The sequence below is a fragment of the Panicum virgatum genome, chromosome 7K, assembly GCF_016808335.1.
Source record: "Panicum virgatum strain AP13 chromosome 7K, P.virgatum_v5, whole genome shotgun sequence".
Taxonomy (NCBI): domain Eukaryota; kingdom Viridiplantae; phylum Streptophyta; class Magnoliopsida; order Poales; family Poaceae; genus Panicum; species Panicum virgatum.
In genome coordinates, this window is record NC_053142.1 from 35,094,674 (window position 1) to 35,105,327 (window position 10,654).

The 10,654-nt window shown below is 51.0% G+C and overlaps 2 protein-coding genes across 4 annotated transcripts; one reads left to right on the forward strand and one right to left on the reverse strand.

Annotated features, from left to right (window-relative positions):
- Window positions 1-5,102: 5,102 nt before the first annotated feature.
- Window positions 5,103-6,987, forward strand: LOC120642289 (glyceraldehyde-3-phosphate dehydrogenase A, chloroplastic). Its single transcript, XM_039918746.1, has 3 exons — window positions 5,103-5,409; window positions 5,532-6,084; window positions 6,197-6,987. The coding sequence occupies exons 1-3, from the start codon at window positions 5,251-5,253 to the stop codon at window positions 6,697-6,699; spliced, it is 1,215 nt and encodes a 404-aa protein (XP_039774680.1). The 5' UTR covers window positions 5,103-5,250; the 3' UTR covers window positions 6,700-6,987.
- Window positions 6,988-7,482: 495 nt separating this feature from the next.
- LOC120642290 (ran guanine nucleotide release factor) lies at window positions 7,483-10,654 on the reverse strand. Of its 3 annotated transcripts, XM_039918749.1 has the most exons (8): window positions 10,334-10,654; window positions 10,166-10,201; window positions 9,899-10,036; window positions 9,166-9,252; window positions 8,556-8,603; window positions 8,397-8,473; window positions 7,956-8,022; window positions 7,741-7,881 (listed from the first exon to the last, which is right to left on the reverse strand). In XM_039918749.1, the coding sequence occupies exons 1-7, from the start codon at window positions 10,412-10,414 to the stop codon at window positions 7,962-7,964; spliced, it is 528 nt and encodes a 175-aa protein (XP_039774683.1). In that variant the 5' UTR covers window positions 10,415-10,654; the 3' UTR covers window positions 7,741-7,881; window positions 7,956-7,961. The 3 variants fall into 3 exon arrangements, with proteins under 3 accessions (XP_039774682.1, XP_039774681.1, XP_039774683.1); XM_039918748.1 differs by lacking the exon at window positions 7,956-8,022 and having other exon boundaries at window positions 7,483-7,881; window positions 10,340-10,503; XM_039918747.1 differs by lacking the exon at window positions 7,956-8,022 and having other exon boundaries at window positions 7,483-7,881; window positions 10,334-10,498.

The window sequence follows — 10,654 nt, forward strand, 5'->3', positions numbered from 1 at the left end:
CTCATACCGGCCTTCAAACCACTCCCAATCACATGACCTTCCCTCCTGAAAAATTATCGAGAGAATTATTGAGAGCCAAATGTTCAGAAATATTAATATATCAAGTACTAGCAGAATCACAAAATCATAAGGTGTTCCAACTTTGTGGTTAATATACGAACCCAATACTCTACGTAGCTATTGCCACAGTAATATCCGTAGCTAAGCTCAGAAGGAACTACGCCTTTTGTGGGCAGAATACCATACTTGCATCGAAGACTAGGAGTAGTTGTACATGGCCATGGCTTCTTTCCACTCTCAAAATCACGCACTTCCTCTTCTGTGGGCTAATGAGATCTAAGACCTTAAATATACTCATTGAAGTCACATGCCGACCATCCATCCTGCATGACACATAACATTACCAACATAATTACAGCAAAATTAAAGAATCAATGCTACGTTACATGACACTTACTCTAGTCTTTAGAGAGCATCTAAAAAAGGGAGTGAATTTTGGAGGGACACCAATATTAGGCCTCTGAAATTTGGCACGAACACCGCAATGACATTTGGGAGGATTATTCACACGATATATAGCAGTTTCTTACTTCTCTTCCTCTGTCATAGGTGGTGGATTTGGTGGGGGGCCATCGTCTAAACTAATTGTACGCCCACGACCCAAACCGATAATAAGGGAACAACCAGATTCTAGGGTCGAACTTATCCGGACCATCGATCCACTGAAAGAAAAAGCAGTGGCAAGGATTCAATGAATCATTCCACTTGCATATGTAGAATGCTCTACCGGCCGTCTTGGGATGCCTAGATTGCTTCACTACTGCCAGATGATTGCCCGGTTCACAACAACAGAATGGAACTGGAAGGGCGGGAGGGACTGGGGCATCTGCATCACACTCGGATGGGTACTATCCACCACCAAACAGCTTGTACTGGGCATCGCTCATTGCCATGTGTACTGTAGATACATAAATTTCATTACCAAAATACTTATGGAAACAAAGTATATACTAATTAAGCACAATATACCTGCGTTCAAAATATAATATGTACATTCGTAAAACTATGGAATAAAATTACATGTAACTCATATTAATATCCCGACTATTCAATCCTAGAAATCATATTAATCGATGCATGCATGTACTACCTCACGCACAAATCGAGAGTAGAGTACCATGTACGTATCATCTAAAGCCCTGATCATGAGAAAACTATCAACAACACCATCATTTATCATATCAAGAACCTAACCCTAATAAAAAAACCACCAATAACTACTAATGCACACGGTTAAACAATGAGATATTAGGGGCAATACCTTCGGAGAAGGGTGGGGAACGATCCCCCCCCCACTTTTGCCCCCCAAAAAAATCCGGATTTGGGGGGGATCTGGGGAGGCGGCGGCCGGCGGCGTCGCCCTGGCTGCAGCTCTGGTCGGGGAGGAGGAGGGAAAGAAAGGGAGGGTGGGGGAGAAGGGGCTGCCGCGGGCCCAGGACATTGGCCTTGTCGCGCAAGTTCATGCGGCGCGACAGGCTTGTCCACGTCATCGCCCCCTGGCGCAGCGCTGGCTCGGCCCGCCAGCATGGCCACCCTGTCACGCCACATGCACTGCCGCGACAAAGGCTATCTGTCGCGCCGGGGCAGGTGACGTGACCAAACGGGCTACTTCCTGCAAAAAAATCAATACGGGTTAAATTTAAAATATTATTAAAAAAGGTTAAAAATAAAAAAAATAGGCGCGCCACGGGGGCTAACAGCGACCGGTCAGTGACGCGACCATGTAGTCCACGGTAGGGGGCCCGCCTGAGGGCTATGCTAATTCACGAGCGCTCGCCACGAACGGAGGTAGCAATCGATTTCCGACACGTATAAACTTTCCCTTTTCAGCCACACGTGCACGCGGATCATTCTCTTTTCGGCTTTCCACGTGCGCCAGGCGTTGGTTGTTCCGTGCCCGCGGAACCAGTTTCATTTTCTTTCCACACCCCTTCCTGGCCTCCTAGGCACAGCCGCCCTTTTCTTTTCGAGGCACCACTGTTGCATTCTCTTTGGCACGCAAAAACATTCAGGGCTAATGAAAATATAGGGAATAAAAGTTGGGTGGGAGGTTCGATGGTAAAATTCAGTGGGTTGGTGTGTTGCATGTTTTTTATACAAACTTATATAAGGTTCCATCTATAACAAAAATTCAACAGTAATATGTTGCTTAACTTATCTGCAAATAAGTTATGTGCATAACTTATTGGCAAATAAGTTATGTACATAACTTATGCACTGAAAAGATATATAAATAATCTTTAGCGCCAACCTATTGCATGACAAAATTATGATAAAAAGGCTATAACAAATGTTTATTTTGTAATGTTATATTACTTAATTCTATAATCAAAAAATTATGTTTATAACTTATGCAAAAAAAATATATCAAATAACCTTTCTACATAAGTCATTGACATGATGCAAACTTATCCACATAATTTGTGCACAAAAATATATACAATAATCTCTCACCTTAACTATTGGAACGAGTCAAATTTATATACATAATTTATGGAAAAAGGTTATTATACTATAACACAACTTATATACACAGCATCTAGAGACTATATACAACTTGTATAAAAGAACATGTAACTCGTATGTGCTCATAACTACTGCTATAAAGAACAAATACTTCACAACAAAAGAAGTGAAAAAAAAGAGTAACATATGAGAATCGGCTCAATACCAAGAAAGAGTAAACACAAAAAGCAAGAACGTCGTTCACTGCTGCGCTCAAGAATTCAAGCTGTCGCATGCTGGGATCCACTATAGCCAGGCACGCCGCACATGAGCCACTGGCTAGTGGCTATAACGTGGCAACTCGCCGTTGTCCGTTGGCACTCCCGGGGAGCATGTTCGGATGCAGCATTTGGGAGACGTGAAAGGCTGGATCGGTGGGGAGGCGCAACCAAAAAAGGGAGGGAAAGAAGGTGCGGAGCGCCCAGCCGAAAGGGAAAGAAGCGCGAGGGTCGGATCGCTCGCTCGTTTTGGAACAAGCGAGCGAGTGTGAAATTGGAGCGTCGGGTCCGATGGAGCCCGGCCGGCCGGCGACGCCAGCCATGCTGCAGGGTCGGTCCCATGGTGGCACGGCACGGCACGGCACGGCAGGGGCAGGCAGAGGCGAGCGTGGTGGCGGGCCCTCACATGTGCCCGGCTCTTTGCTCCTCCGCCCCTGCGCTGCGCTCCGTCACGTGGGGGGCGCCGCGCGCGCGGATGGGCTACCAGCTACCTCGGCCAGGCGTCCAGAGCGCCGCGCTGCGGGGGCAGCGTCAGCCGCGCAGCGCATGGCATGGCAGGAAAGCTCCGAGACGGCTTGGCAGTTGACGCTGGCTGGCCAGGCGAGCATGGTGCGCCTGGACCTGGCCGGAGGCCGGCGGAGCCTGAGCCTGCGCCTGCGCGGCGTTCGCAGGCCGCGAGCTATTCCGGCGGCCACCGATCGAGGCGGCCGCCGCGATCGCCCTGCTTTTCTCCGCCGCGCGCTGCTCCGTTCACACGCGGCGGGTGGGTTCGGATGCCAGGCAGCGGGGGAATGTGGTCTGTCGTCGGGCGTGGCGTGGCGTGGCGTGGAACCCGTTCGAATTCGCGCGTCGTCTGTCAGTTTGAGCTGGCGGCTCAGTTCCAGAAAGATTCCGCGGTTAAAAATCACGGGAAGCACATGCGGTGATGGCGAGGACTTGCAACAAGTTGCTGCTCTCCCAAACTAGTATTCTACTCGCCTCTGGGTGGCGGCAGACGGTGCCGTTCGAACCGTATCCGCTTGCAGCTTGGCTCTCACTTCTTTTTTGCTTGCGAGGATCTTGTTTTTTTTTATTATTTACGCACTTCACCGGTGTCTATCTGCTGGGTTTGTATTTCTCCTCGAGGCAGCAGTTCCAAGTTCCAACTTCCAAGTCCGGTTACTAGTACCAGTATCTTTTTTTAGCACATTCTAGTACCAGTATCTGCTTCGTTAAAGTTTTAGAGAAAAAAATGACCAGAGCAGCGCGAGAAGAAGCTTGTTGGATTTCCTAAAAAAAAAAGGGCTCGTTGGATCACAGGCACGGGCCGTGAGCCCGACCCACACCCAACACCCCCGGGAGCAAACCGCAAAGGAATTCCAACTGCAAAAGCATGCTGCCGCGGCGCGGGCGAGGAAAGAATCCTGGAGCATAACGGACGGGCCGAGGGCCGTGACGCCGCCTGGGCTGACATGACAACATCACGTACGTCCTCGGCCTGGGCCTACGTTCTTGCTGGGCTTGCTGCTCGCGGCCTGGTATGTGTGTCTGGTGTTGTGGGCGAAGCAGCCCACTCGATGGAGGATGGGGATCGTTGATCGCCCGTGGCCGTGGGACACACACCGCCACGAGCAAGTGCACCTATCAGTGTCGGTGTGGCCTTGCTTGCGCCCATGGAACGGAAAGCAGGCGGCGCGACCTCGGACGCAACGCGACAAGCTTCAAAGCGCCAAGCAGACAGAGAGCGACGCTTGCCCACATACCCGCACCGGTGGGGGGAAAAGAAAAAAAAAAGATCGTGAGAACTGGAGGTCATCTCGCGCCGCGCCGGCCTAGCCGCGCGCTTACAGGCAGGGCGGGCAGCGCGGATCGGATGGCCGCGATTCACAAAGTCGCAGCTCCTCACGCTCTCGCCATCCCGTCGACGAGCACGACCGCCTCACAAAATCGGGCGGCAACCGGCGAGTTCCCCGCCCCGATCACGAGCGCGGACGAACTCTGCCGAATCCAACCCCGGATACCCATGACCATTTCCATCCATCAATCAGCGTGCGTTGCTTTCAGGTTCAGTGCCTCGTTTGACCAACACCTGAGAGGCCTGGGAGCTCCTCCGGCCCAGCAGCACACAGCAGCTCCTGGCTCCCCGGGCCGGCCGGAACAAAAATTCCTCGTTCCTTACCGCTACTTTCTTCTTCTACCGGCACCACGCCGCGACAGAGAGAAAAAGGCCACGCATTTTGATCGAGCGGCCGGCACAGTGAAGGAAGGGTGTGGGCGCCGGGCGCCGCGGTCATCGGCAACCATACGTTGGGGCTATCCGAAATCAGATCCCCCGGCCAATGGGGGCCTCACGATCCCGCGCCGCGCCCCCCGCGCACCACACACGCGGCCGCCCCAATCCGCCGGCCCGTATATACGCCCGTCCGCCTCCGCCTCGCCGGCTGGCATCCTCGTCAGCTTTGATCATCTCTGCTCCGTGGTGGCCGCCATGGCGTCGCCCATGCTCTCCGCCGCCACCGTCCCGCTCCAGGGCGCCGCCGGCCTCTGCGAGTTCTCCGGGCTCAGGAGCTCCGCGTCGCTGCCGCTGCGCCGGAGCAATGCCGCCTCCGACGACTTCATGTCCGCCGTCTCCTTCCGGACCCACGCGGTACGTAAGCGCGCCCTGCTGCTCCCCCGCACCCCGCACCGCATGATGCACGGCTTGGGGACGGATGGATGAGATGACCAGCACGCTCACTACTCTCGCTTGGCGGCTGTGCGCGCGCGCAGGTCGGCACGAGCAGCGGCGGGCCGCGGCGGGCGCCGGCGGAGGCGAAGCTCAAGGTGGCGATCAACGGGTTCGGCCGCATCGGGCGCAACTTCCTGCGGTGCTGGCACGGGCGCGACGACTCGCCGCTGGACGTCATCGCCATCAACGACACGGGGGGCGTCAAGCAGGCGTCGCACCTGCTCAAGTACGACTCGACGCTCGGCATCTTCGACGCCGACGTGAGGCCCGAGGGCGACAGCGCCATCTCCGTCGACGGCAAGGTCATCAAGGTCGTGTCCGACCGCAACCCCAGCAACCTGCCGTGGGGGGAGCTCGGCATCGACCTCGTCATCGAGGGGACGGGGGTCTTCGTCGACCGCGAGGGCGCCGGGAAGCACATCCAGGCCGGGGCCAAGAAGGTGCTCATCACCGCGCCGGGCAAGGGCGACATCCCCACCTACGTCGTCGGCGTCAATGCCGACCAGTACAACCCCGATGAGCCCATCATCAGCAACGCCTCCTGCACCACCAACTGCCTCGCGCCCTTCGTCAAGGTCCTCGACCAGAAGTTCGGTGCGTCTTCTTTTTGTAATCCATATATATACTCCATTATTAAGCCACCACGTTCCGAATTCCGATCTGCTAGCTAGCTCATCATGTAACTAGTAATGGCTCATGCATGCAGGGATCATCAAGGGCACCATGACCACCACCCACTCCTACACCGGTGACCAGAGGCTGCTGGACGCCAGCCACCGCGACCTGCGCCGCGCCCGCGCCGCCGCGCTCAACATCGTGCCCACCTCCACCGGCGCGGCCAAGGCCGTCGCGCTCGTGCTCCCCAACCTCAAGGGCAAGCTCAACGGGATCGCGCTCCGGGTGCCCACCCCGAACGTCTCCGTCGTCGACCTCGTCGTGCAGGTCTCCAAGAAGACCCTCGCCGAGGAGGTCAACCAGGCGTTCCGCGACAGCGCCGCCACCGAGCTCAGCGGCATCCTCGAGGTCTGCGACGTGCCTCTCGTGTCCGTCGACTTCAGGTGCTCCGACGTCTCCTCCACTATCGACGCCTCGCTCACCATGGTCATGGGCGACGACATGGTCAAGGTCATCGCATGGTACGACAACGAGTGGGGATACTCCCAGAGGGTCGTCGACCTAGCTGACATCGTCGCCAACAAGTGGAAGTGATCCAAGATGTAACTCATCATCCTCGAATTCGAAATTTTCCACAGGCTCTTCCCTGATGATAATTTTTAATGAGAAATGGAGGCCCCAAACACCCCCCCCCCCCCCCCCCCCCCAACGGTTTCCACTTCCTTTTTTTCCACCCCTCTCCCTTCTCTCTGATTTTTCATTGTCGAGGGACGACGGATTATAATCGACTTCCGGCAAAGGAAGTCGCAACGCTGTATAATGTGGAATTGTAATATATACTACCATTTTGATCGGTCGAAAGATCCTCTTGTAGATTTCAAACCCTTTGTTCAAAGACGGCGATTCCGGAACCAGTTTTCTTTGAGGTGTTCACAACACTCAGAAGCAGATCAATCCAATTGCAGTGATCGTACAACTCAACAACTGAAATTGCATGATATACCCACATGTTCAACTAACGAATAGCAGGGTGCACATCTTAGTCTGTGAACATGGTGTGAAATGAGCCAGAGACCAACCTGCCTTCAAGTATGAATTACGATAAATCTCCAAACAGATTGGAGGCGTCAATAGGAAGTAGTGAAGCATCAGTCGAAATGTGTGACGAAAAGATCCAACCAACCAGCATCGACCCAATTTGTCATTTGGCAATTGGCATTTCCCAATTCCCACAGACTTCATAGTTCACATGTTCGTCATCCTGGATCCTTGGTACAGGGTGCAGTGAGCGATCAGTGATCGATCAAGAGTATATGGTATCATGTAGGACAAAAATTATCAGAACATGCTATGAAATGCAAGGTTGACATCTTTCCCTTTTCAAACATCCAGCAAAACTTAAAAGCACCATCTCCCTCACAATTTTGATAGCTTCATATCGGATATCTCAATTCAAATGCCCCATGTTTAGCATAAAAGACAGATTTGGCTCCACTGATCAAGCAGGATCAGTTGACTACATTGTACTAAATTTAGCTGACAAATTCTACAGATGCGAGGATGAATGTCCATAGGGGCGTTCGTAAGACACTACCTAGGACTAGATCTAAAACAAGAAAACAGCTACTTCAAGGGCCTCCATTGAAAAGGTTCCAATCATGCACATTGAAATTCATCACGGCAACTTTGAAGATCTCAGACATCGGTAAGCATCCAGCTTGTTCAGCAGGTATAGCTGGACCAGCGGTAACTGCAGCAGCGCTTTCACTCAAGGGGCTGAAATAAGATCAGACAGAATAAACCAATTAGGGGGCAACAAACATCAATCCCTCACTTTACTAAATAAATACCACGGCTCATGTTTCTCCCAATTCTACGGCACTAGCATCCAGTGTGCCAAGGTACAAAGCTGAATGCCTGAAATAAATTTTTCTGTCTGAACATAAGGGTATTCCATAGTGTGAAGCTGACAGAGACTTGCAAAAAAAAAAGGTATGTTTAAGAAGCAGAACATCCTGTTGTTTACTAAAATAATGTCCTGTTTCAACATAATTGACCCTCATTTTAAACATGTCAAGATGTATTTATGCAAACGATCCAAAACAATATACTAATATAATTTCATTCACTTGCCAACAAATGCCAGTAGATGGTAATTGTGTTATTTTTAAAATTACAACATTCTTTTCAGCCTTGAGGAAACATGAAATGGTTTATAACATTTTGTTCAAGAATATTATAAAATACCCATTAATAACCGGAAATATGAGATAACAATCTACATGACTTACTTTATCAACAGCGGCTCGTATGCAGTGATAAGTACATCGGTTGCTGCATCCTTGAGACGTATGTTTGCCAGGTAAAGCTATAACAAGCAACACGTCATTCAGTTTGAAGAGCCAATATATCAAATGTTCTTAACAATACTCATCAAGGGTGGTACCCACTCGAACAATGTTCTGCGCTTCTCTGCCCTGCCTCCCTTTTGAGACTGCCTACATAGACAACCAAAGGAGGGCATGAGATCCTACCATGCTTTTTTCTGACACTACTTAGTTCTATTTCTCTACCATTTGAATGCATATCAAGAAACTGAATAATAAATGCCAACATAAACATCAATATGCAGTTGAACATATGTTTCATAAAGCACAACATTTCCTGGATAGCCACTCTCCCAATTGAAGGCCAAAAATTGCCTTTTCTCCCATTCTTTTTTTTTTACCGTGAAAAATGAGAAGGATGTACTTCAACATGCCTTCATATCAAAATTCTGAAGGTGCAGTCACCATATGGAAATACTTGAGCAAAGCAAACCCACAGTCTGCCTGACTTAGATTCATTGTTATTGTTTCTCAAGGATGTTTAATCCCTACTGCGAACTTGTTTATTTTCCTTAATATGCACAAAAAGGATTACACAAAAATTCTACAACACTAGAAATCTTGTATCATCTAATCAAAATAAGCACGAACAAAAACCAATGGACAAGACATAGATTGATAAGGGCGGCAGTGCGGCACACCATATTGATATTGGTACAGTAAATAATCTTACCAGCTGGCCGGCCGAAGTTCGAGCCACCGCAGGTGCTTCTCCTAGACGCAAACCAGCTAGCTCGAGCGTCCCAGAATGCTCAACCACCTAGCAAACAAACAAGAAATATTTTACCAACATGTATTTTACGTTAATCTAGTTCAATCAGGTAGCATTGCCGTCCAACCTAATAGTTCTCTAAACACATTGGTAATTTGCCAAATGAGTCTGTTAGAGCATCTCCGACAGTTTGCCATATTTTACTTGGCATATCTTGTGTTTTGCCAACTTCTAAAAAAATATACCAAATAAAAAAAGAGCTTATCTCCAACAGTTTGGCATAATTCACTTGCCAAACCCAGATCTAACTTACATCAGAAACCCTGAGAGAGAAACAAAATTATATTTATGCCCTTTCACCTCTTGAAAACTTAAATCAGAAACCCTTCTCTGTTATTTATTTCTTTTTTCACCCTCCCACCTGACTAGAAATCATGATGCCAACCGCGCGCCACTAGAAATCATGATGCCAACAGCGCGCCGCACGTGTATATTTGCGCGCTGGAGGCTGGTTTTTCCTAAGTTGCCAAAAATTGCCAAGTCTTTTGTCAAACTGTTGGAGGAGTATTTTTAATGTTTTTGCCAAAAATCAAAGATAGCAATTTGATTTGCCAAACTGCTGGAGATGCTCTTACATGGCTTAGTGGCACTAATTCAACCGTAGCAAAGTCAAGGTGTTGCTGATTTTGTTTACCAAATTGTCCCCGGCGTCTTGCTCGTTCGCGATGTCGCGCAGGAACCAGAGCGCGCTGCCGGCGTCGTCCACCTCGCCCTTGAGGTCCAGCAGCTCGAAGATTAGGCTCTCATCGCGGGCTGGATCAACAAAAACCTCCTGCGCGGCATAGCCCGTCAAACAGAGAGCAAACAAATTCTCCAAACGCACGAGAACACAATCCTACGGAATAACGCTTCATAAACACATCCTACAGAATCGGAACTGCAATGCGAGAACAGCACGAACCTGATGGTCGGGGACCTCCCGAATGTTGCTCACGTCCTGAACAGGTAAAAAAACAAGCCCAAAACAAAGCGTCAGCGCCACGCGCACGCAGAAAAGGAAGGGAAACCTCGGGGGGCAAGGAGGAGTGGAGGGTGCGGGGGGAAGGCGGAGAGCCCTCCAGCCTCATACCTGTACCTGGAAGCGGGCGGGGAAGGCGGTGGAGATGGCGCCGCCGAACAGGGGCCGCGGGACGCAGCTCTCGGCGGCCATCCCTCGACCTGTCGACCAGCTCTTCTCCCGGTCTCGACTCTGAAGAACGGGGGGCCGGGGGGGGGGGGGGCGGGGGGGGGGGGGGGGGCGCAGCTTCCAGAGCGTGGTGGAACTTGGAAGGCGGGCGCGGAGGGAGGAGAGGGGCCGGCAGCGATTCGAGCGGCGGGTTGGTCGGGGCGGAGTCGCCGCGCGTCGATCTGACGCAGCAACGGCACCGCGTGGAGGCTACGCACGCCGAGG